At 41.5% G+C, this 26538-nt stretch overlaps 1 protein-coding gene across 2 annotated transcripts; it reads right to left on the bottom strand.

Moving 5' to 3' along the window:
• Positions 1–1462: 1462 nt before the first annotated feature.
• SNAPC1 (small nuclear RNA activating complex polypeptide 1) lies at positions 1463–25783 on the bottom strand. 2 transcript variants are annotated; one of them, XM_036309299.1, is made up of 10 exons: positions 25561–25781; positions 22359–22518; positions 22063–22203; positions 21286–21390; positions 18672–18830; positions 16773–16841; positions 15731–15793; positions 13166–13304; positions 5605–5703; positions 1463–2563 (listed from the first exon to the last, which is right to left on the bottom strand). In XM_036309299.1, exons 1-10 carry the CDS (start codon positions 25686–25688, stop codon positions 2511–2513), a joined length of 1116 nt encoding a protein of 371 aa, XP_036165192.1. In that variant the 5' UTR covers positions 25689–25781; the 3' UTR covers positions 1463–2510. The 2 variants fall into 2 exon arrangements, with proteins under 2 accessions (XP_036165192.1, XP_036165202.1); XM_036309309.1 differs by lacking the exon at positions 18672–18830 and having other exon boundaries at positions 25561–25783.
• Positions 25784–26538: the final 755 nt, after the last annotated feature.

Here is a 26538-nt window from a genome sequence, read left to right as displayed (position 1 = left end):
TCATAATATATTCATGAAAAACTTGCTACCAGCTAAAGCATTACATTGTCAGATGTAACTACATAACTCACATCTGCTTAATATAATTTTATTACTTTTATCTGCCTTTCTACGTTTTCTGTTAAGATTCAGGCTGTATTCAACTGACAATTACAAAGATTACCTGTGTAATGGAGGGTGTGGAGTCCCTTGCAAATACTGTTAGTAGGAATGTAAATCGGTAGTCTTTTTGGAGTTCAATTTGGCAACAATTATCAAAATGAGGCATATGTGTGTGTGCGCGCGCACAACCACATGCACACACACACACACACACACACACACACACACACAATTTGACGGGCAAATTAATGTGCTCACATAAGTGAGCCAAGATATGCACAAAAAGGTCAACCCAGCATTGTCTGAAATAGTGAAAAATGAAATGAACCCACCTGTGCCGAAGAGGTACTAGAGCAGGCCTTGAGACTGTCACCCTTGGGAAGGCTTGCTTGCCAGGCTGGCCTTTGACTAGTGTCTGGGAACTTGGCTGGTGAACAGTTTCCTGCATTGACATAAAGCTTTCCCCAAGGACCCAAACCTGGAAGGACCTAGTAGCCATAATGGAACTGATGTACTTCAGCATATAACCCAGGGTCACTCGCACTGAGACTCAACTGGCTTTAAAATAAACTTTCCTTATTGTTTAAGCCATTTCGAAATAGCTTAATGCTTGCAGCCAAAAGTACTCCCCAGGATTTCCGTTTCCGTTGGCTTATGTGAAATGACAACTACAGGCCAGAGTCTGTTTTTGTATCTAAATGTACCACTTACTAACTTTGTGAATGTGGGGAAGGCATCCTGAGGTACTTTCTTCATTTTTCATGTGAAATGATACCTTGTATTTTATTAGCATTGTTATGAAAAAACAGAGGGCTACTCACTGTCTTAGCTGTACAAGGTTTGTAAACTTTAATGATCAGACAAGTTTATTCAAATAACCTGGTATATAAGTGGCCAATAATGGCTCCATATCTCCAACTGCTCCAGCCCTAGAATATTTAAATCCCAGAAGCTCTGCTCAATGTCCACATTATGAAAACTGCACCATCTATTACCGGAAACATCTTAAGTCAGTCATGGGAAACAATTTTGTTTAGTAGCTAGCATGATGACATAGATTCTAATAAATCAAAGTCTTACTTGGGCTAGTGTTAGCATTTTGACTTTAAAAGATTACAGATATCGCCAGAACTGGTTTGGCTCAGTGGATAGAGCGTCGGCCTGCGGACTGAAAGGTCCCAGGTTCGATTCCAGTCAAGGGCATGTACCTGGGTTGCGGGCACATCCCCAGTAGGAGATGTGCAGGAGGCAGCTGATCGATGTTTCTCTCTCATCGATGTTTCTAACTCTCTATCTCTCTCCCTTCCTCTCTGTAAAAAATCAATAAAATAAAAAAATAAAAAAATAAAAGATTACAGACATCACACACAGTCATTCACTACACACTTGTAGAATTCCTGAATATACAATGCTGGAAAAATGCATGAATAAAAGCAACTGTAAGACAGGCTGAGCACACATGATGTGGAAGTGATCTGCCACTGGCAGCAACTTAACATGGCTCAAGCAATCTCCATTTAAATGTCTCAGATAAGAAATTAACAGGGAGGCACATTCAGGAAGCTATAGAATTTTTTTCTGAGTACCAACTATTCTGTACCACAGACAAATTCTGAAATTTACATTGCCACTCTTAAAGGTTTCATCAGAAATAATATTTAAATGTACTTAATGTACTTACTAATCATGTTATAATATATGTGTGTGTGTATATATATGTGTATATATAGAGAGAGACATACATATATCTATACATATATAAACAGATATATAAACACATACGTATATCTATACATATATAAACATACATAAATGTTAGGTCAAAGGGAGCTTTAAAACAAGCACCAAAAAATATTTAATTGATCACAGAAGTAGAAACTGAGCTTCCTAAGATATCAATCACATAAGTTACTGACCACATAAGTTTCATATATTAAAAACTAAAGCAAATAAGGCAAAAACTTTAATGTGCTTAACCATACAATATACAAAATAAATCCATCACCAGAGTGTAGATACAAAACAATTAGGCATTTACATGCAATTAACATTAATAATTCAAGAAAAAAAGATTTTAAATATAATAATATTACCAAAACTGTACTAACATAGTGTAATAACACAAAAGCTGTAGGAAATATTAAAAATCTGCAAATAACAGGATTACTCTATAATATTATAAATCAAAATTTTCCCTCCTTACACAAATTTCATAAAAAAATATGTTGAAAATAAATTTGAGTAAGTTCTTACTCTCAGTATGTGTCTTTTGGTTCTGGAACTATATTAAAGTATTGCCATGTCAAAGATATCACCTAAAGATTCCCAGAAGGATCGTCTTTAATAGTGGCAGTCTTCCTGTTCCATACACAGAATGTAACTCTGCTGTCGGAAAGCTCAAAATTGAACTACACCAGCCTCTTTGTTCTGGGTTTTCTTTTCCTCTTGAGTGATGTGACCTCTAAAAATATAAAATTAAGAAGGCTGTCAGGTCTAAAAAAATAATAATAACATACATTGAAACTATACAGATGTTTAATTGGTATTAAATAAGAATGCCAACACATCAAAACTCCAACAAGAAATCTTAAACCTGACATATACATGATTTTTTCCTCAAAATGATATTGTAGTTGAAAACTTACTAATGTAGACTCTAGTCATCCTAAATCCTACTTAACAATAAGCTACTTTGAAGATGTTTCATATGGATATGCCCTTCCTATAATCAGCATGGATCCAGTGTGCCAATCTGAAAGGTATCCAGGCCAGTGCTAAGAGAGATGAAGAGCCAAGGATTTCAGTTTCACTTCACTTAAACCTAAAATGTATCCCAGGACACTAGTACCATACATCTTTTTGGCTACCACAGCAGACACCAGATCCAACACGAAAATAGGTGTCCATCTAGAAATAGCTGTAAACCTAATAGTTACTGGTAATTAAAAACAAAACAACAGAAGATACAAAACCATAAAAAATGAAAAGAAATATTCCCCACCAGTGCAAAATAAAAGGGGAGTAACAGGAAAAGGAATAAGAAAGGACAAAGGAAAAATTAAGAGAAAGGAAAGAGACTGCTAGAAGAGAACAGCAGTCAGGATAGAGTGCAGCAGGCCCCATGAACAAACTATCCGGAGTAGAGCAAGTCACAGGTCTGGAAGAGACTTCGTTAAAAAGATGAAATTGCCCTGGCCTGTGTGGCTCAGTTGATTGGGCATTTGTCCCATGAATGGAAAGGTTGATGGCTCGATTCCTGGCCAGGGCACATACCCTGGTTGTGGGCTCGATCCCCGGTAGGGGGTGTGCAGGAGGCAGTTGATGGAGAAACATCAATGTTTCTCTCTCTCCCTCTCTCTAAAAACCAAATTTTAAAATCTTAAAAAAAAAAAGATAAAACTGATAAAATGCCTAATGTGTTTGAGCATCAAGAGGAGATTTATACAATTGAAGAGTGGTCTGGGGGTAAATCAGTGATAAGAACATGAAAAAAAAAATCAGGCAAAAAAGTTAACTCTCTAGGGAAAAAAATAAACACATAGATTAAGAAAAAATCATAGTCTATTCCATGGCCCTCCTGCCGATAATGTTTTGTAAATGCTGAATACCAATACAATTAAAATAATAATTATATTGGGCGGGTGGGGCTGGGAAGTGTTCATGTTTTTGGGGTGAGAGGCGAAGAATATGAGAGAATTAAATCCTCGCCTTCCTCAGTGGGAAGCCAATAGATAATCCACAGAATTGAACTATGAAGAAATGGCAATATAAACATGTTATTTAGAGACACAAAGGTAATTAGTAATGGGGTTAAAAGTGTTGTCTCTGGGGATTAGTAAGTCAGAGTTAGAAGACTGGTTTCTTATGAGTACTATAAAATTATTTGAATTGTAAAATAAATTATGTGCATATGTAATAACTAGTGGCTCTCTGCATGAAGATTCACGCAATAGGCCTTCCTTCCCCTGGCTATCGGCACTGGTTTTTCTCCGGCACCCAGGACCCAGGCCTTTGGTCCGGCCACAGCAGCGAGGCTTGGCTTCTCTGCTGCGGCTGCTCCCAGCCCCTCCTTTTATTTTATTTCCTAGCTCCTCCAGCGGAGCCCAGGGCGGACTGGAAGCCTGGGTTGCCCCCGGTAACCCAGGCCCCCAGCCACTCCTTGAGTGGAGCCCAGGACCCTAGACCCTCCTTGAGCAGAGCCCAGGGCGGGCTGGAGGCCTGCCCCCAGCCACTCCTTGAGCGGAGTACAGGGTTGGTGGGAAGCTTGGCTTCCTCCGTCGCCAGGAGCAACCCAAGCCTCCTGCTCCCTCCAGCTCTGTGGCTGCCACCATCTTCAGTCATCTTCAGTCTTCGCTCTGTGCCTGCATATGCAAATTAACTGCCATCTTTGTTGGGTTAATTTGCATAGTCACTCTGACTGGCTGGTGGGTGTAGTGGAGTGGCAGAGTGATGGTTAATTTGCATATTTCCCTTTAATTAGTGTAGATGATTAATGAAAACCAAATTTTTAATAAAAACAAGCTGATAGATTTTCAAACAGGACTTGTCAGCTGGCCTAAGGTATGTGTGTGATTAATAGTTTACACACAGTAAAAGCCTGCAAGCAAGACTGGAGAGAAGCTAAGATCTGAAATTCACCACAAGACTGTAAAGGACTGTTATATGCTGACATAAGCAAACCACAGAAATGCTCAGATTTCTGAGGGAACAAATAATCCCTTTTAATTGTCTATTCTGTCTTCCACATGCTTCTACAGCACCCTGCTTCTCTTTACCATCATGTACTGGCTTATTTTCCTCCCACACTAAACTTTAAGGTCCTTGGGGACACAGACTGATATCAATCATTCAACAAATATTTATTTAGGTCCACTATGGGCCAGTCACTGTACTCAGATCCACTCAGATCTACAATCACAGTGATTAAAATAACATGGTTCTTAAATTATTAGAGTATATATCTTTATACACTATGAGAATTTAGCTAAGTACTTGAAAAACAAGAGGCACCCAATAAATGCTTGATGAATAAATACATAGCCCAAATGAAAAAAGTCATTGCCCAGCTGGTGTGGATCAGTGGTTGACTGTCGACCTATGAACCAGGACGTCATAGTTCAATTCCCAGTCAGGGCATATGCTCAGGTTGCAGGCTCAGTCCCAAGTGTGGGGCATGCAGGAGGCTCATCAATGATTCTCTCTCATCATTGATGTTTCTATCTCTTTCCCTCTCCATTCCTCTCTGAGATCAATTCAAAACAAAAATTTTTAAAGAAAGTCATTAGGCATTATCCTAATACATATTACATTCATTATCATTGATGGATTACCAATTACTACTCTTAAGTGTCTACATTAACAGTATGATTAATACTAAAATTCTCCAATATGCCAAAGATAAAAACAAGAACACAGAACCAACCATCATGATCTTTAAAGGTTCTAAACCTTAATGCTCTAAGCATAGCTTTCTTTCCCAGTTTGACAAAACCTCATCTGTACCTGTTTCACTCTGACTTCCATCCTCCTCATCCTCCTCTGTAATAACAGGCATACTCAGACTCAAACATCTATCTTCCTTATGTACATTCTGCTTGTCATCTGGAAATAAACAAAAAAAGTGGTTTTATATCAAAAAGAATGTTAATCTTTAAGAAAAAAAAGTATTTATACAAATAATGCCACTATTATAAAAAGTAGATGTTTAAACTAAAAGCTAAAACTGTAACGGTAAGCAGAAATATGCATGTTAAAATATATATCTTTAAGTATTAATACATTTATATTTATGCTTTGAAATAGTCACTAATTCTTCCATTAAAGAAAATGAAGGAAAGGGGAAGAAACAAAATTAGCCAAATACAGATATCGTATTTAATCCTTGTCACACACAGCACAGTATGTTATCTGCTGCTATCGGGATAACCACATGTGTTACTTTGACTATATTAATTAATGACAAATGTAATTTTAAAGTTAATAGCCTTGTTTTTGAATGAAGACACACTTCCTTTTATCACCACATATTTTTATCACCAAGACATATTTCTCTAGTTATAATTTGCCATTGACTTTGCATTTTCCAAAACAATGGAGGTTTTCTACATCAACCTTCTGTTATCTGAAGAAATATCCTATTCAGCCCTCATCGGTTTGGCTCAGTGGATAGAGCGTCGGCCTGCGGACTGAAGGGTCCCAGGTTCGATTCCGGTCAAGGGCATGTACCTTGGTTGTGGGCATATCCCCAGTAGGGGGTGTGCAGGAGGCAGCTAATTGATGTTTCTCTCTCATCGATGTTTCTAACTCTCTATCCCTCTCCCTTCCTCTCTGTAAAGAATCAACAAAAAATCAATAAAATATATTTTTTTAAAAAAAAGAAATATCCTATTCAAATTTATCAGATATCATTGTCAGATCAGGTCTCATTTAGCACATAACACCAGGCCTCTACTATGTTAATAAGTACCTGTTAGCACCATGTCCCAAGAGCAACCCCCTCCCAAGAATCACTATTTATTCCTTATTAGAGGCCCGATGCACAAAAATTCGTGCAAGAGTAGGCCTTCTTTCCCCCGGCTGCCCGCACCAGCTTCCTTCTGGCACCCAGGACCTGGGCTTCCCTCCTCCTGCCACCAGCAGGCACCCGGGACCCCGGCTGGCTTGACCCCAGCTGGCTTCGCCTGGGCCCCATCTTCATCAGAAAGGACATCCGGAATGATGTCCAGAAGATGTCTGGTCTAATTAGCATATTACCCTTTTATTAGTATAGATGCTTCCTCATTCTTCTCCATAACACTTCTACTGCCTGACATACTGTATATTTATTTGTTTCTTTACAGTCTGCCTCTCCCACTAGGATGTAAGCCTCACAAGGATAGGTTTTGGTTTAAGTTGATGTACTCCAGCACTTAGAAAAGTGCCTGGCATATAGTAGAGCTTCAGTAAGTATTTGTTAAATGATTACATATGATTCAGCTATTTTATAATAAAATATTTCATACAAGTATCTATACTAATAATAGCCTAGATGGTAGTCATGCCCTCACATCGTCACAAGATGGCCATCACAAGATGGCTGCACACACAGCAGAGTTGGGGCCCAGCGGCCACTCTGCACGGTGAGGCCTGGGGGTCCCACGGCTCCGCGTGGCACGGAAGAGACCGGTCCCAGCGTCTCCGCCACCTTGCGCAGAGGAGGCAGGTTAAGGCAGGGGAGGGCAGTTGGGGGCGATCAGGCCGGCAGGGGAGGGCAGTTGGGGGCGATCAGGCTGGCAGGGGAGGGCAGTTGGGGGCCATCAGGTTGGCAGGGGAGGGCAGTTGGGAGCCATCATGCTGGCAGGGGAGCAGTTAGGTGTCAATTGGGCCGGCAGGGGAGCACTTAGGGGGAGATCAGGCAGGCAGGCAGGTGAGCAGTTAGGAGCCAGAGGTCCCGGATTGTGAGAGGGATGTCCGACTGCCGGTTTAGGCCCAATCCCCTGCCGGCCTGATCTGGCCTAAACCAGCCTAAACCAGGTAGAGCAGGTGAGTGGGGGTGCCAGACCAAGGTGGGGCTCTAGTCACTGTCATAGGGGCAAACCTCTGGTGGTTACTGAAAATTCTTTGCTCCCATGTTCCACGGTCCTGCCGGGCGCTCGCATCTGCTGCCGGTGCCAGCCCCACTCGCACCCGCTGCCGGCGCCAGAGCCGACACACCCGCTGCCAGCACCGAAGCTACCGCTTGCACCTGCTGCCAGTGCCCAGCGCCAATCCCAATTACTCGGCACCATCAGCAGGTGCGAGTGGCAGCTGCCAGCCCCGACGCCTCTGAGACCTTCTCCACCTCCCCCTACTCCTGAGGGCTGATTGGACTGGCAGCCGCCTCTCACACCTGCTGCCAGCGATGGCCCCAATTGCTCTGCACCATCAACGGTGTGAGTGGGGCCAGCGCCGTCAGCACATGGTTAGCAGCGGAAGCGGGGCTGCCAGCAGACAGGGGACCAGGGACCACAGTGGGAGGGGCCGGCAGGGGTGCAGAGGATGGGCCAAGACCCGCCCCTGTGCCCATCACAATCTCGTGGCCCACAGTTCCTTTCAAGGTGCATGAATTCATGCACTGGGCCCCTAGTATGCTAATGATATGCTAATACTGCTCAACCACTCACTATGACATGCACTGACCACCAGGTGGCAGACAGTCAACTGATCAACCAGTCGCTATGATGTGCACTGACCACCAGGGGGCAGACACTCTGACCAGTAGGTTAGCTTGCTGCTGGGGTCCAGCTGATTGGGGCTGAACGAGAAGGGTCAGACATGCCCTGGAGCCCTCCCATGGTCCCTCCCCGGCCGGCCAACCTCCTATGTCCCTCCCTGACCCGGATCATGCACCAGTGGGGTCCCTCGGCCTAGCCTGTGTCCTCGCACAACTCCGGGCTGAGGGACCCCACACCTCGAGTGCACGAATTTCATACACCAGGCCTCTACTATGTTAATAAGTACCTGTTAGCACAGAAGGCAAGACATTAAATGAAAATAGTTTAAGCCTTCTGCTCTGAACAACATATACTGAGATCTTAATGGGGCACAGATTTTATGGAATGAAGAGATTGCTCTAAGATGGAGTTGAGTAAACTGTAGCAGTAAGTTTCCATTTTGAACACAATTCAAACTTAATATCAATTTCTACTGAGTCATTAAAATAGAATTTTACCCTTACTTGCAAGTCCTACATATTAACTACTATAATTTTTACATGATTTTTAAGATGATAATCTTTTAGAAAATCTGTTTCCATTTCTAATCACATTTTTTACACTTAGAACCTGTAAATTTTTCAATTGTTCACAAAATTATAATTAGTATGCTCTACCTAGAATTATTAATATTGTTCTTCACAATCGTTTAGTCATGTCCATCCATATCAATTATTAATGATTTTTTTTAATCCACATTTACAACCTAACAGAATCTATCCAACAATGTCAAGGGAAGAATTTCTGAGTTCAAAACTGAAAAACAAACCTTTGTCTAGTCACATGATAACTGACTGCAATTTAGAAATCTAGTACTTCTACATTAAGTGAATGTTTAAAAAATAAAAAGCAATATTCTCTAAAAGTTCATAAAAAAAAAACCACCATGCTTCACACACACACATAAACACACACACACACCTTCCCATAATGCAGTCAGGAACCAAGAAGTGAGCACACAAAACTTCAAGATATTTATCTCAAAGCCCACATCTATAATAATAGATGTGTAATATGCTAATGAGACTGGACGTCTTTCCAAATGACCTCCCGGACGAAGCCAGAACTGTACGGGAAGCCCAGGTCCCGGGTGCCTGCTGGCGGCCAAGAGGGAAGCTGGGGTCCAGGTGCCTGCCAGCGGCCAGAGGGAAGCCCGAGGCCCAGCACCTGCCGATGGCAGGAGGGAAGCCCAGGTCCCGGGGGCCTGCTGGTGGCCGGAGGGAAGCCCAGGTCCCAGGTGCCAGAGGGAAGCTGGTGCTGGCAGCCGGGAGAAGGAAGGCCTGCTCTTGCATGAATTTCGTGCATCAGGCCTCTAGTCTATATATATAAAAGCCTAAGCAACCAAATGACTGGTTGCTATGATGTGCACTGACCACCAGGGGGCAGATGCTCAACACAGGAGCTGCCCCCTGGTGGTCAGTGCATTCCCACAGCCAACCTCCCATGGTCCCCCGACCCCCAGCAGGCCAACCTCCCACGGTCCCACCCCCTCCCACCCCCCAGCCAGCTGGCCAACCTCCCGCAGTCCTTCCCCCTAGCTAGCCACCCCCGCCCCCATCAGCCCCAATCGCTGGCCAGGCCGAGGGACCCCACCTGTGCACAAATTCATGCACCGAGCCTCTGGTACTAAATAAAGCACATGAGCCCTGACAAGTGTTTCTCAATGGTTAGAGTGCTGGCCCTTGCACCAAAGGGCCGCAAGTTTGATTTCCAGTCAAAGGCATATTCCTGCAGATTCAATCCCCATACCCGGTTGGGGCAGGAGCAGGAGAAACATCTCACATCCATGTTTCTCTCTCTATCTCTCTTTTCTCCTCACTCTCTCCCTCCCTCCCTTCCACTCTCTCTGAAAATCAACAGGAAAAATATCCTCTGATGAAGATTAACCAAAAATTAAAATAAATTGAAGTACGCAAGCTTCAGTCACAGGTATGTTCCTCAGCCTTTATCCAGAACCTAATTACATTTATATTACAGAAAACTAAGAAGAATGGACAGTTTCTTAAACCATTACAATTAAGAAGTAGCAAAAGAACAAAAAAAATTGCTACAAGCCTGTACACTGAGAACAGAGAAAAGACACCCACCACAACGAGTATGACAGAAAAACTATATTTAAAGAATAGGACACAGAGCTGACACAGAACTGCAGCATGAAGCCATGAGTTTAAAGATAAAATGCCCCACTTGATAGGATCATTGTATAATAAAACCCAGTAAAATCATATGCTCATGATGTGAACCCTGAGTCATAGAGAAAATTAAATTATGTTCAGGATACATTTTAGAAAATAGGAGAACATAAAAAAATAATTATAGTATTTTTCTAATTATAAAAAAGATAAATGCACATTACAGAAAACAAGAAACATACAGCGAAGAATATGTTTTAGAAAGATATCAACCAGAATAATTAAACTTTTAAAAAGTAAATTTTGACACTTAAATCATTAATCTCAATTATCCACAAAACTAATTCCCCAAACAATGTCAGATAGATAGTTTTACTATGCTCAAAGCAAACCATGTGGGATGTAATTAAAAGTAATAGAGTATTGCTCAATCTCAAAACTAATGATTACTAGACATGCAGCTCGAATACAACTTACTTAAGTGCATGTCTAATTTGAGCTCCAGACCCACATTCCAATGACCTGAGAGACAGCAAGGATAGCAATTAAAGATTCAGGCTTGGATTCAGGCAGATTGCCATTCATTCAAGTCTCAGCTCTATTTAGTAGCTAGGTGACTTAGACATGTGAAAAAAGTTGGGCAAATAATAAGGTTACATTGCCCTAGCCGGTTTGGCTCAGTGGATAGAGCGTCAGCCTGCGGACTTAAGGGTCCCAGGTTCGATTCCGGTCAAGGGCAAGTACCTTGCTTGCGGGCACATCCCCAGTAGGGAGTGTGTAGGAGGCAGCTGATCGATGTTTCTCTCTCATCGATGTTTCTAACTCTCTATCCTTCTCCCTTCCTCTCTGTAAAAAATCAATAAAATATGTTAAAAAAATAAAGTAATAAGGTTACATAAGATCCTCTTCATCATCTTATCATCATTACTCTTACTAATGTCCTTCCAGAAATGTTCATGTTAAATTCTAAGAATGGTGAGCAAATACAGCCAAAGCTTACGTAAAACAAACCTAGTAAATCCAATCAATATACTAAGCACCTATTTATGTGCTAGAGAGCTATTGCAGGAATTGAGCTTGAAAAGGCAGATTGGTATATATCCATCCACCCCACCCCCAAAATAAAAACTTCATCCTGTGATTCTTATTTCTGTTAAAGGCACCAATATTCCCTCAGCTGTTTAAGCATTAAGCATCCTTGTCTAATCCCTCTCCATCACCCTCTATATCTGGTTACCTATAGATATACATTGGCTGTCATATCTGTTAATCTACTCATCTAATTCCTACAACCACCTGGTCAGATAATCATTACTCCAATACAGCCTTTTACTTAGTGTTCCTATTTTTAGTTTGTTCCCACCTATCTACCATGCTACTCCCAGTAGTAGGTAGGAATGTGTTTTATATAAGTCAGTAAATATTTAATGTTTCTAGTGCTCCTTTTTCCCCCTGAGCCTGCTAATCAAACTCCAACTTTATGTATGATGAATACATCTTATCTGTATAATTTTTAAAAATTAAGCTATTAAAATAAATAGTCATTTCTTTAAGAACCAAATACCAAAGGTAATTTTATAGATACACTATTTCAAAAGAAAAACAGGTACAGCTTAATTAGTGCAGCCAGAGGGAAATATGGTTTATAGAGTGTTATTGCTTATCATACCTTATTTTACACATTTGTTTCACACACAAGAACTACTAATAAAGTATAATCTGGAAAGGTCTAGACTGATTCTATAACTGTCTAGCTATATCACTTTAAGCAAGTTATATTATTAATCTACTAAAGGCCCAGTGCATGAAATTTGTGCACGGAGGTGTGTGTGTGGGGGGGGGGGGTTGGGGAGAGGGGGGTCCCCTCAGCCCGGCCTGCACCCTCTCCAATCCGGGACCCCTCAGGAGATGTCCAACTGCCGATTTAGGCCCCATCCCACAGGGACCTAACCACTGGCTTCTAACCGCTCGCCTGCCTGATTGCCTCTAACCACTCTACCTGCTTGCCTGATCGCTCCTAATTGCCTCTGCTTGTTGGCCTGATCACCCCCTAACTGCCCCCCTGCTGGCCTGGTTGCCCCCTAACTGCCCCTCTGCCGGCCTGGCCGCCCCCTAACTGCACCCCTGCTGGCCTGGACGCCCCCTAACTTTCCGGAAGAAAGTTGGACGTCTGGAAGATGTCCAGTCGACCTGGTCGAATTAGCATATTACCCTTTTATTAGTATAGATATGGACCAAAATTTCATTATCTATGAAATAATGGATTTTATGACTCTCCTAGGGTCTCTTTCAGCAGTAAGATTCTAAGAATCTAAGATAACTCATTTATTTTTAATGTTATATCTCACAAGGTTCTCAGTCAAGCAAGTATTTAATCCTTTTTTTTTAAAAATATATTTTATTGATTTTTCACAGAGAGGAAGGGAGAGAGATAGAGAGAGCTAGAAACATCGATGAGAGAGAAACACCGATCAGCCGCCTCCCGCACATCCCCCACCGGGGATGTGCCCGCAACCCAGGTACATGCCCTTGACCGGAATCGAACCCAGGACCTCTCAGTCCGCAGGCCGACGCTCTATCCACTGAGCCAAACCGGTTTCGGCTATTTAATCCTTTTTAATAACAAAAAATCAGTGAGGGGAGATTGTAAATAAAACCCATTCTCCCTTGTAGAGTCTCAAAAACACTTTAAAAAGTTACCTCTTTTTCTGGAAGACTTCTTCCTTCCAGCAGATTTCAATGTTTCTTTGTTTCTTTTTTCCCTGGTTGCTTGACCAGAGGCAGAATCAGAGTCAGAAGAGTCAAGTCTGACTTGGCGATGCCTTCTTGACTTGGAAGCCTTAAGAGTAAGAAATCCAATTAACTATAATGAATTGCAAAATGAATACAGCTGATAAAGACGAAATACACAATCAAAGATGAGGAAAGATTTACAACAATATTTGTCATAAGTAGTTTACCATTACACTGGCTTGCTTGATACTTGTCACATATAAATACTCCTTTATCTTTACAACTAGAGGCCTGGTGCACAAAATTGGTGCACTCGGGAGTGGGGGTCCCTCAGCCTGGTCTGCGCCCAGTCTGGGAGCTTTCGGGGGATGTCCACCTGCCAGCTTAGGCCTGATCCCCTAGGGCAGGGGTCCTCAAACTTTTTAAACAAGGGGCCAGTTCACTGTCTCTCAGACCGTTGGAGGGCCGGACTACAGTTTAAAAAAAAACTATGAACAAATTCCTATGCACACTGCACATATCTTATTTTGAAGTAAAAAAACAAAACGGGAACAAATACAATATTTGTATTTGCATGTGGCCCACGGGCTGTAGTTTGAGGACCCCTGCCCTAGGGGATCGGGCCTAAGCTGGCAGTCAGACATCCCTCTGGCATCCCAGAAGTACCATTTCTCAGCGTCAAAACTAAACAACTGACCTCATTCTGTGGGAAATAGGTTTGCTCTCTAGAGAGTCTAAACCAGGGAAGCTGTAGGCTTGGGAAAACTGGTATAGCTGAGGTTAAATGAAACTTACATAGGAATAGTAAGTCTCTAGATTAATTCTCTCGGTCAGCTTCCCAAACACTGGCAGGTGGGTTTATTCACCACTTTCTTTCCCCAGACAGGGAATGGAAGATTGCTATCTGGTAAAAATGACTATATCCAAGAAAAAGAAATATTGAGATTAAAATGCTGTATCTCCACATGACCACACTTAAAAATGATCCAAGAATCTTCAAACATTTGAAAAAGCCAGCAAAATAGGAACTCCAAGAGAAAAGGAGGAAACTTCAAAAAACCGTAATTAATATCCACAGAGATAAGATAATGCATCCAAAAAAAATAAAGAATACTTTTAAGTAGAAAAAGATTCAAAGACAAAAATCAGTAGTGAAAAAATGTCAGCAGAAATAAAGTAATTCAATGTAATGTTCAGAAAACAAAGCTTAAGAAATCTCTCTGAAAACAGATTAAAAACAGAAAAAAAGTTCAAGAAAAGAAAAAGCAAAAATGCAGCAAAGAACTCTATCAAAGAAACAATACAAAAAAAAATTCCTCAGAACTGAAGGTTATCAGATCAAAGGATGCCCACCCATGAGAGCCAAGGACAATGAGGGAAAATTACCTACATCAAGTTACATTATCATGAACTTTCAGATCTCCTGGGATAAAGAGAAAATCCTAAAACCTTCCAAGAACAAGAAAACAAAAGCTGGAAGACAATAAAGAACAACAGCATCGCCCTGGCCAGTTTTACTCAGTGGATAGAGCGTCGGCCAATGGGCAGAAGGGTCCCGGGTTCGATTCCAGTCAAGGGAACAGACCTCAGTTGCAGGCTCATCCCTGGCCTTGGTCAGGGTGAGTGCAGAAGGCAATCAATTGACGTGTCTCTCTCACATCCATGTTCCTCTGTCTCTCCCCCTCCCTTCCACTCTTTCTAAAAATCAATGGAAAAATATCCTCAGGTGAGGATTAAAAAAAAGAAGAAGAACAATGGCATCAAAATTCCAGGTAAATACCAGAAGTAATTAAAAGGGAAAAAGTTAAAAAATAAAATAAAAATAACCTCAGCCAGTTTGGTTCAGTGGACAGAATGCCGGCCTGTGGGCTGAAGGGTCCTGGGTTCATTTCCGGTCAAGGGTACATGCTAGTGTTGCAGGCTTGACCCTCAGCAAGAGCCATGCAGGAGGTAGCCAACCAATGATTCTCTCTCATCATTGATATTTCTATCTCTCTCTCCCTCTTCCTTCCTCTCTGAAACTAATAAAAATATATTTTAAAAAATGGTATATTTAAAAATAATAATAATAAAAATAAATAAATAAATAAAACAGAAAAAGCTGAAGACAGTTGCCTCTTGAGGTTAGGAATACAGGGGTGGGAAGTGGTGGAGCAGGAAACTGTTGGGTTATACAAACTATACAGTATTATCAGCCTTTTAAAACTATGCACAGCCCTGACCGGTTTGGCTCAGTGGATAGAGCGTCAGCCTGCGGACTGAAGGGTCCCGGGTTCGATTCCAGTCAAGGGCATGTACCTAGGTTGTGGGCATATCCCCAGTGGGGGTGTGCAGGGGGCAGCTGATCAATGTTTCTCTCTCATCGATGTTTCTAACTCTCTATCCCTCTCCCTTCCTCTCTGTAAAAAATCAATAAAATATATTTAAAAAAAAATAAAACTATGTACATGTATTACTCAGATGAAATATAAAAATGTAATTAAAAAAGCATCAAGTCAATTTCTAAATTACCTTAATAGAGAAATAACTTACCTGAACAACAACTGCAAAGGCCTTTGATTTTATTTTTGCTAATGATGCTGCCCTTTCACACGACTGGAAATAAAAATACAAAGGAAGGGGGAAAGTTAAAACATAAACATTAAGTGAAACTATGAATACCCACAGAAATAAGATTTTAGACAAAGGTAGGGTACAAGAAAGTAAAGATACAAAAACACACACCACATTTTCACAGCAGGTGCCATAGCTACTGATTGTTTTCATTCAGGATTTAAGGAGGATAATATAAACAAAAGCCTTGGTGATGAAGCCATTCCACCTCATTGGCCTATGCCCAAAGACAGCTCCTGTCTCATCCACTAAGATGGATGAAACCTCTAGAGCAGTGGTTCTCAACCTTCCTAATGCCTCAACCCTTTAATACAGTTCCTCATGTTGTGGTGACCCACAACCATAAAATTATTTTCGTTGCTACTTCATAACTGTAATTTTGTACTGTTATGAATCATAATGTAAATATCTGATATGCAGGATGTATTTTCATTGTTACAAATTGAACATAATTAAAGCATAGTGATTAATCACATAAACAATATGTAATTATATATGTGTTTTCCGATGGTCTTAGGCAACTCCTGTGAAAGGGTTGTTTGACCCCCAAAGGGGTCGCGACCCATAGGTTGGCGACCCACAGGCTGAGAACCGCTGCTCTAGAGGTAGGAAGAGGTACTGAGTAGCTTGAGCTCCACACCAGCTGAAAGGCTGACAGGAAGCAAGAAAAGACATAATACAAAACCCTAATTCTGCCCTTGGCACTCCAGCATCATCCTTCCCTTCCTCTGCTGAAACCTGTCAACATCCTCACTCCCAATCGACACCTGGTGTTGTCTTACACAAGGTTTCCAGTAAAAATAGACTAGCTTGTCACAGAACCCAGGTTTTAGAATTTTCTAAGATATTTATTAATACTGACCAAAAATCATGATGCTTAGTATACAGAATCATAGCCACACATAAAATAAAAAGCAAATCAAATACTGCCCTATCAGCAATCACTGTGAATTTTTCTGACCTCTGATTCTTGTGAATTTCCTTCCCTCTCTTCTTCTCCATCTTTACCTGTCAATTTTAAGGACGGATTCTGAAAGAGAAAAAATTTATATAGACACAGTAACAATTCAAATGATCTAAACATTAATTGCAAGTCATTTCAGAACAATGAGAATCACTTACTTAATTATTGAAAAGCTGAAAGATCATTTCACATTATTGAAGTACTAGAGGCCCAGTGCACGAAATTTGACATGTTAATGTCAGCCCGGCCTATGCCCTCGCAGTCTGGGAGCCCCACGATCTATCACCCCACAGAGGGAGGCCTCACCCACCGCAGCGCTGCCAGCCAGGTAGCCTGGGCCTCCCTCTCTGGGGTTATCACAGAGCCCACCCACTCCCAATTGATCACCCCACCGGCCGGTGGCCTGGGCCCCCCTCTGCCGAGAGGTCGTGGGGCGATGGCGGGGGTCCCCGACCAATCGCACCCACCTTGGCTGGCCTGGCACCAGTGCATGTCATAGCGTGGTCAATTTGCATATTATACTTTTATTATTATAGACTAGAGGCCTGGTGCACGAATTCGTGCATGGGTGGGGTCCGACCCACCCTGGTCGGGGACAGCCAGCTGGAGGGAGGGGCCACAGGCAGTTGGCCAGCTGGCCCCACACCCTGGTCAAACTCCCAGTCCAGGGGACAATTTGCATATTAGCCTTTTATTATACAGGATGGTTCACCACCTGACAATTAAGATCATGGTTAGGTTTCAGAATAGTTCTAAAATTCATCGAAAAAATGACTTAATCATCCTAATGAAAGAGGATTTTATGTGGAAAGGAAAATTGGTTTATTCTCCTTTCCTTCAAATTTTCAGATGTCTTAGTAATCATTAAAGATAGTTTGTTAAAAGGGAGTACTATTCAAACATTCTAAAATGTTCTACCTCATTAAAATCAATGTGAAAGCAAAGTATTTCCTTCTCCCCAAGACTGTCATCTCCTCATCACTTTTATTGTATTTTTTTTCTAAAATGAATTTGAGCCAGCTCCTTTTATATAATGGAAAGCCAAAGAAGCAACAAATCTTTGAAAACTTATCTAGCATTTGAGAAAACATTAACACATTATCACATTCACAGTAAGTAATCAGAAATTGCTTCTTTTTATTTTTTTTTTTTTAGAAGCATTTAATAAAATAAGATGGAGTAGTGGTTTCAAAGGCTGGCCTTTAGGTTTCCAGAGTAAAAAAGTTTCTCCAGCTGAAAAGGTTAATGTGGAATATGAGTAGCTCTAGCCTCAGTATTTGGGTCAGGAAATTAAATTGCAGATGCATTGATGAAACTTATAAATGAATAAACCAATGGGGGCAGCCACCACGCAGGTCCAGCTCTCTGCTGCCATGCGGCACAGCGAGACCAGGACTGCCAGAGCTCTGACTTTTAAGAGAAGCTGAGTGTCTGAAATTTTGCATGAAGTCTACAAATATTTACATTAGTAATTAACTCACATTTTTAAAACAATGTTAGGATCAATGCTGTGCCAAACAAAACACATCTGTGTGCAGGATTTGGCCCAAAGAGCGCAACCTCCAGAAGATGCTAAATTTTAAAGACTGCAATAAATCTGTGGTATGCCAGGATGACTCATTCCTCTATAATTATACAGTTACATATATTACTTAATTATACATTATATAATTGTTATTAATTATTATTACTTGGTTATAGATGTAATCTATATAGAATCTGTTTGTAAGGCTAAAGAACATCACATAGCTAATAAGTGGCCAAAAAAAGTAAAGCCCTCCAAATCTTAGGTCCACAGGAATGCAGCCAGCCACTCAGCTAGCTGCCTCTCAACATTATCACCCTTCTGTGTTCAGTGCAATTGCAAAGGTGAGGTATCAAAAAGCAGTCACATACCTTCCTGTCTTTGTGCCACTGCTGATGCTCCAAAATTATGGTCTTAATATTATCAAAGAAATCATCCTTTACCAAGCTGAGGGTTTTGTTTGGATTGGACTTATCGGCTGAAATTACATGTTTCATGTTCTGATAAAGATCATGAACATTCAGCATTTCCTAAAGGTGAAAACATGAGTCTTTTATTCAGTTTTATAGGAGAAACTTACAGGCAAAACCAACACAAAATAAAATGGCATTCCTGTGTTGATAAGGAATAACATGCCACAGTATACTGAAAATAGTATTTAATAAAGAGGCTGCTTTCCAAAGGTATGGATTCATTCAATTCAACTCAACAAACATTAAGTAACATACACTGCATGGGGAAAGACTAATGGTTAATAAACGATTGAATTCCTGGATATAACAAAAATTATTTGTAGTATAACATGTCATTAAATATCACTACTGATAATAACTAAAATCCCATTTTTATTTTATATTGTCAAAACCAAGGATATGCACATAGTTCTTTATGTTCAGCTGGAAGTTCCTGTATGATTCACCTAATCCCCAGAGATGTGCTGGCTTTCACAGGTCTCAAAGCCTATGTGCCTGTACCCAAAACTTCATCATTGCTTCAGTATTAAAAGTTAGGATTAAAAAAATAGAGGGGATTTATGACACCATTTGAGGCAATGTTCATTAATTAGACCTTTCTCCCCCAGAAACCTTCAGCTAAATTGGCCGATCAATGGGGTAAGGAGAAAGACAGCACACTTAAGAAATCAAATAAAACTGGTATTGGGACTTGGCTCAAAGTTCAGCAGGGAACTAGTGACATCTGAGTCATCCCTAAGTTGGGCTACTCAATTCATTTCTAGATTTTGACAGAATAACAGACATCTGTTCAAGGAATCAGAAACTGCTCAGTGGTGGTGAGTGCTCATACATGCAAGATTTTCAAAGGGGAACACTGTCCAGACATGGGGAGCCCATAACTTTTTACAGTTTACCATGTGCTGTACTCCCATTATTTTACCACATGCAGGGGAAATACAGGGGCAAGACCATTAGCTGGACCTGGTTTTGGCCTGAGTTCTGTCACTTGCTAGACTGTGACCTTGAGCAAATTCCTCAATCTGAGAATCATGTTCCACAATTGTACAAAATTAAGCAATGCCACTAACCCACTGTAAAAATAGTAGTTGATTTTATGAAAGTGAGAGTGTTCTGTATATTGTACCAGTAAATCACTATATAAAATTAAAGTGTTAAGACATAAAATAAAGTGCTTGGACTCCGGAGCCTTATAGATTTGGACATTCAAATCCAGTGTCTACACCTTACTTTATTTACTTTTAAATATGTTTTTACTGATTTTTAGAGAGAGGTGAGAGGAATAGAGAAATAAAAACATCGATGAGAGAGAAACATTGATCAGCTGTCCCCTGCACATCCCCTACTGAGGATGGAGCCAGCAACCTGGGCATGTGCCCTTACTGGGAATCGAGCTGGTGACCTTAGTTCATGGGTAGACACACTCAACCAGTGAGCCACACCAGCCAGGCTGCACCTTACTTTTTGCAAATTACATAACTTCTCTGAGCCTCAGTTTCCTTGTTTTTAAAATCAGGAAAATACCACCTCCTCTGCAAGGTTACTATCATGATTAGGGAGATAACATAAACATTTAACATAGTTCCTGGTACATGTTGAAAACTCAGCACATAATGGCCGTTTTTATAATTGTATACATGAAAAACAAAAAAGACTTAGAAAAATAATTAGCTGAAGGTCATATTTAAGTAGCAGAGTTCGAATTAAAAATCAGATGTTTGATTCAATATCTTATCCTCTTCATTTTATTATGCCTCCTTAACCACAAAACTAAAATTAATGAGTGGCAGAATCACGACCAGAATTCAGGTCTGCTGACATGGAGACATAAAAGCATTTGCAAGTAGAAAAGTATTAAATGTAAGGATTATCAATGAGTATGGGTCAAAGGCTAGTCAAGGACATGACAAGTAGAATTAATAGAGGTACCGAGAGAAAAGGCTCTCAAAGCAGATCTGTGACAAGCCAAAGATGTGAGATAAAGTCAGGATGACTTCAGACTCCTCCATTCCTAGAAGCTTCTAGGAGTAGGCATCCCATAGCCTGGCCCTCCTCTCCAATCACCCTAAAAGAGAGGCCTTTGTGCATCATCCCAGCTCTGTTCTCTTCAATCTTCCTAGTTTTCAATAGTGTGTTTTCAAATAAGCATTGCAAAAAGGAACTTAGAAGATAAATATACATTGTTAAAAAAAAATAAACTCACTTTAAATTCTTGTTTTATCACCTACCAAAAAAGTCAAATACAAATGTGGTTTCAGCATCTGAATCTAAATATCCTGAGTTGAAATCAGTTTTCTATATCTTTGTTTCTTACTATATTTTGTGATTTATCCCATAAACTTTGATATATTTAGGGTGCATTATTTCTGATACTTTAGAGAAAATAATATTCATTCTATGGTTAAAGTCATTAAAAATTTTTCAGTATCCAGTAGATAAAGGTATAACCTCAATATATAGTTAACAATAAAACTATTTATTTTTAAATTTCAAGAGAATAAAAGAAATTTACCTCTAATACATCAGAAGTGATAAGTTTCATTACACGATCATTTGGTTCCTTAAATTCTTCCGTAACTGGAGTTCGCTGAACTTTTTTCTTCATTCTAAATGACAGCTATTTGATAAAGAATGTCTTTTAAAGTATATTTTTAAATATGGAAATAAGTAAGACAGCAGCAAAAATTGTCTATCAGTAAACATGGATGAAACAAAAGCAGCACTATGTACATATTAAATAATCCATTTTTTAAAGACTGTTAGAGATAATCCTTTTGAGATAATCCTTAAGATGCCATGCCAAGTACTTACAGATTCCGATATTCAAAGAAGTTCCATATTTGCCAGCTGATGGCAGAGCCAGAACTAGAACCTAGTGCTCTTCTAATGTAGTTTCTCAATTGTCATAAGATCATAGAGATATCATATTTTATTAGTGGAAGTTTCAACTTTTCACCAACTGACATTAAAATTCTTTGGTCGTCTTTCAGCCGTATCCTCTCTGACGTTTGAATAAAGAATGAACAAATGCAGATACTGAATTTAATGTCCTCTCCTAACAATCTGCCTAACAGATGGCATTCGGAAATGCACTGCATTTAAAAGCAGAGCCTGAATTTTGATTGCAACAAAAAGTAATCAGGAAGCATTTTCTCCTATTTTAGGAAGCCTTTCTACAAGTACTGGAAACTATATAATAATCTTTCCACATTATGGAGACTGAGGCACTTTATGGACAATGAAGTATAATTTCTCATTTTGAAGAAACAATTTATTTTAGGTAACATACCAATTTGGGCATTGCTGTAAAGTGAAATGCTTTGTCTAGTCGTAGCTTCCTAAAAATATAGGCTACATCAAAATGTTCCGAATTTATCAAATCTTGTTGAAATTTTAAAATTTCATCCCAGTCCTTCAGGGCAACTCTAATCTGCAAACAAGAGAAGCAAAAAAGTCGTTACTAAATGTAAATCTTCTTTCACAAGTGTTTTATATTTTGAAACACTGGCATACATCAAGTTTGTTATAAAAATATTGTACCCGTTTAGTGTTTCTGCTGGTGGAAAACAACTCATCAAGTATTACCTTTTGTTTTGGTTGACACAGTTGGGTGTTATATAATCCATACAGCAGATACAAAGCACCCACTCGGATCTGGAAGGCATATGGAGGTAAAAAATATCGCCAAGCCAAAGCTAAAGCTTCTTTTGTAAATGTGTTCTTTTCTAAATTTCTCATTTTGCCACTAGAAAACAAAGAGAAAATATGTTATGACTTTAAGTAAATAAGTAATGAACAAAAATTACAAGAGGTATATTCTAGCAGTTGCTAGAAACTGGGTGGGCGTTCCACATCTAATCCCTTCCTGATTCAAGCACAAAGACCTAACCTTTGGTTGTATTTCCTCCACTGAGGCACAGGCGTACACTAGGTAAACATGATGCATCTTCCTAAAGCATCAATTTGACTTGCTGAATTAGGGAGCAAAGGGGGTGGGGGATGCATATTATTCCTGGTTAAGAATTTATATCCTATATAAAAAAGCCTAATATGCTAAGTGTCCAGTTGTCCACTCAACCAATCAAAGCATAATATGCTAATGATATGCTAAGGATGCTGAACTGCTCCCTATGATGTGCACTGGCCACCAGGGGGCAAAGAGTCGACCGGTTGATCCGTTGCTATGACGTGCACTGATCACCGGGGGCAGATGCTCCAACCATTAGGTTAGCTTGCTGGGGACTGAGCAAGATGAGCTGGACATGCCCTGGAGTCCTCCAACGGCCCCTCCCCCCTGCTGGCCCAGCCCCCAATGGGCCCCCATCAGGGCAGGCCAGCCAGACCCCACCCTCTAGTATCAAAATAAGCATGATTATGTTACAGAATAAAATACACAAGCTACATGTATTTTAATATATAATGGATATTTTCCCCAATACTCTCAGGGATTCACACTGAACCTCATTTGTCCTTGGGACACCTAGATAAAAAAAGTTAGAGACTATAAACACATCCCACTCCCTCCTTTCCATTCTTCAGGGCAAAGCTCACTTAAGTAAAGAAGGAACAGGAGCAGGATAGGAAAGTATACTCCACTTTACTCCCAAAGCCTGGGCTCTTCAAATAATAAATACAATAAAAGAATGCAAAATACCTACTTTAAGGACAGGCAACCAAAGCAACTTCTAAAGAAAATCCCCTACTCCTCAAGTGGTCTATATTTTTCCCCTCACTTTAGTTTTTTCTCATTAGCTAAAAAATGAGGTAACCCCAGCAAAATGTTCCTGAACTACCACATTTCCCAAGAGGATTACAGTGAAAGATAATGGGTTTTACAAACAGGCAAACATATAGGTTTCCATATCTGCTTCACCATCTACTTACTAGCTGTGTGATCAGGGAGAATTACTTAACCTCCTTAAACCTCATTTTCCTCATTTATAAAACATCCATTATACCAGTTTCTCAGAGTTGTTCTATGGATTAAATACGTTAAGCTATAAATGCATTACATGTAGTAGCTATTAAAAAATAGTCTCTCTCCTATCATTAATTGTACAACAAGCAGCTCTCCACCCTCTATCCCCTGCAAGGTACAAACTGCATAGGTAATTATTTTACATCAACAGAGAGAAAAAAGATAACTTTTACATTTTATTCAGCAAAGTTTTAATCACAAGAACGCATTCATTCAATTACTTAGCCTTTTCAATATTATATGCATTATGCTAAAGGATACCAGATGCATCCAGAGCTCTGTGTAACGGAGGGAAAAATCTATATAATAAAAACCTAAGTTACCATTATGGCAGAACGACCAGAACAACAGGTCACTATGATGCACACTGACCACCAGGGGGCACATGCTCAACGGAGCTGTCCCCTGGTGGTCAGTGCACTCCCACAGGGGGAGCAACACTCAGCCAGAAGCCAGGATCATGGCTGGCGAGTGCAGCAGCGGTGGTGGGAGCTTCTCCCACCTCTGTGGTAGCGCTAAGGAGCAGTGAGCCAAGTGGTAAGGAGCAGCGAGCAGGTGGGCGGTAAGGAGTGAGGGGTCCCGGACTGTGAGAGGGATGTCCGGCTGCTGGCTTAGGCCTGCTCCCCATGGGAAGCGGGCCTAAGCAGGCAATTGGACATCCTCCAAGGGGTCCAAGACTGCGAAAGGGCACAGGCCGAGCTGAGGGACTGCCCCCCTCTAGTGCACGAAATCTGTGCACCAGGCCTCTAGTTTAAAAATAATAGCAATAATGAACATTTACTGAGCACTTGGAGTGCACTTAACATATATTAATTAGCTCATTTAATCCTCAGAACTACACTATGAGGTATTACCGTTGTCCCTCTTTTACAGGTAAGGGAGCTCAGCCAGTAACTTACCAAAAGTCACAGTAGGTGGACTCTGATTCACATCAGGCAGGTGGGCTCCATAATCTGTGCTCTTAAACACTAATACTGTCTTTTAAACTACACACTTATAATAAAATGCACTTAAGTTGAGAGATAAAATAAGCAGAATGCTATAGGGGAAAAAGAGCAGTACCCCTTACTTAGCCTAGAAGGGCGAAGGAAGGCTTCCCTGAGGAACTGTCAATTGAACTTAATCCTGGGTGAGGAAAACAGTGGCCAGGCAAAGGGCATGGGGGGAAAGCTCCAGGCTGAGCAAAGGCCGCCCCGGGTGGAGCGAGAGCGTGCCTGGAGGGGATTGGTCGATGGAGCTGCAGAGAAGGGCAGAGGCCAATCACAGAGGGTCTAGCCAACCACGTTAGGGAATTTGAGCTGCATCCCAAAGGCTACAGAAACCACTGGACGGTTGTAAGCAAGGGAGTGATGCTCCAATGTGCACTTTAGAAAGAGAACGCTGGTTGTTATAGGTGAAATGAATTCAATCGTGCTTTTTGTCTTTGCTTGGGTGTTTCTTTTGTTTTGAAATATGGGGGCTCTAGAAGAACCAGCCTGGAGAAGGGCAAGCGACGGGACCTAGGTCAGGCTGGGGCGGTGCAGATGAGAGGACGGTTGAAAAGGGCGGCCAGGCAGAAATCCATATTCGGGAAGAGGCCGCAAAAGGATGCAACGGAAGCCAAAGAAATCGCCCAAGGAAAGCGTGTCACGGGCGCACTAAAGACCCGGGAGAAATGGAGGTGGATTCCAGAGGCTGCCGCGCTCCAAGCCCTTCCCAGGTGCGGCGACGGAAGGCGGGAGGTAGGCGGAGGGAGGAGGGCTGCCACTACCTACGCCGCGTCGGAGCGGACGTGGGGAGAGAGAGAGGCGGGAGCGGAGAAACACCCACCAGAAGATGGTCCCAAACTTCATGCTCCTCCAGAGCGCCGAGAAGTCCTCGAAGCGCACGCTGTCCGTCTCCTGGAAGCGGCTGAGCAGCTCCTCGCAGTCGGCCTGCAGGCCTGGAGGGGCCCCCATGCCTGCAAAGCCCGCGCACTCGGCCAGCGGTCCAGCCCCCAGCGGTCGCCCAGGAAACCCAGCCCGGACACCCCGCCTCCGACGACGTGACACCCGCACGCGCTCCGTGACGTCATATCCGGCTCCTTTGGCTCCACCTCCAGCCTGACCGAGCGCGGGTCCTCGATGTTTGCTGCGCGTGCGCGGGCGTGTAGCGTTCAGCTCGCCGCTAATACGAGGATTAAAATCAGTCCTTGTCATTTCTTTGAAGATGTGTACATCTCCAGTGTCTTGTGAGCCCAAGAAGGAATTAGGTCTGCATTAGGCTAGCTTATGAAAGCTGGTAAACCCTACTATCACTCTCCCTTAAAGTGGCAGAGGCACAAAAGTCAACTTCCATAGCTAGGGGAACAGTTCAGAGCCTCAGCCCACCCCCTGGTGGCCAGAGGGTCTAAAGAGAGTTTACTAGAAAAATGAACTGGGCTCATGCCCTTATAGACTCTATAACAGCCGTAGGCAAACTACGGCCCACGGGCGGATCCGGCCCGTTTGAAATGAATAAAACTAAAAAAAAAAAAGACCGTACCCTTTTATGTAATGATGTTTACTTTGAATTTATATTAGTTCACACAAACACTCCATCCATGCTTTTGTTCCGGCCCTCCGGTCCAGTTTAAAAACTCATTGTGGCCCTCGAGTCAAAAAGTTTGCCCACCCCTGCTCTATAACCACACAACAGGATAGCTGTGTGGCGCTCTCCTTGGAGCCCTAGCAGCCTTCTGCAAGCACTCTTGAGAAACTGTTTTGTAAATATCTCTCCACCACCCACCCACCCCTGCGCTACAGTGCTTAACAGAAAAAATTTATTTTA

This window comes from Myotis myotis, unplaced genomic scaffold (genome assembly GCF_014108235.1).
Source record: "Myotis myotis isolate mMyoMyo1 unplaced genomic scaffold, mMyoMyo1.p scaffold_m19_p_1, whole genome shotgun sequence".
NCBI classification, from domain to species: Eukaryota; Metazoa; Chordata; class Mammalia; order Chiroptera; family Vespertilionidae; genus Myotis; species Myotis myotis.
This window is presented reverse-complemented; position numbering and strand designations above follow the sequence as displayed.

Bases quoted from the DNA above. Each gene is read 5' to 3' on its own strand.
- SNAPC1 (XM_036309299.1), bottom strand. From the start codon at position 25,688: ATGGGGGCCCCTCCAGGCCTGCAGGCCGACTGCGAGGAGCTGCTCAGC. The intron at 5,704-13,165 runs GTAACTTTTTAA...GTTTATTTCCAG, and splicing joins GAAGTCTTCCAGAAAAAGAG to ATGACAAGCAGAATGTACAT. The intron at 2,564-5,604 runs GTACAGATGAGG...TTATATTTTTAG, and splicing joins TGGAAGTCAGAGTGAAACAG to AGGTCACATCACTCAAGAGG.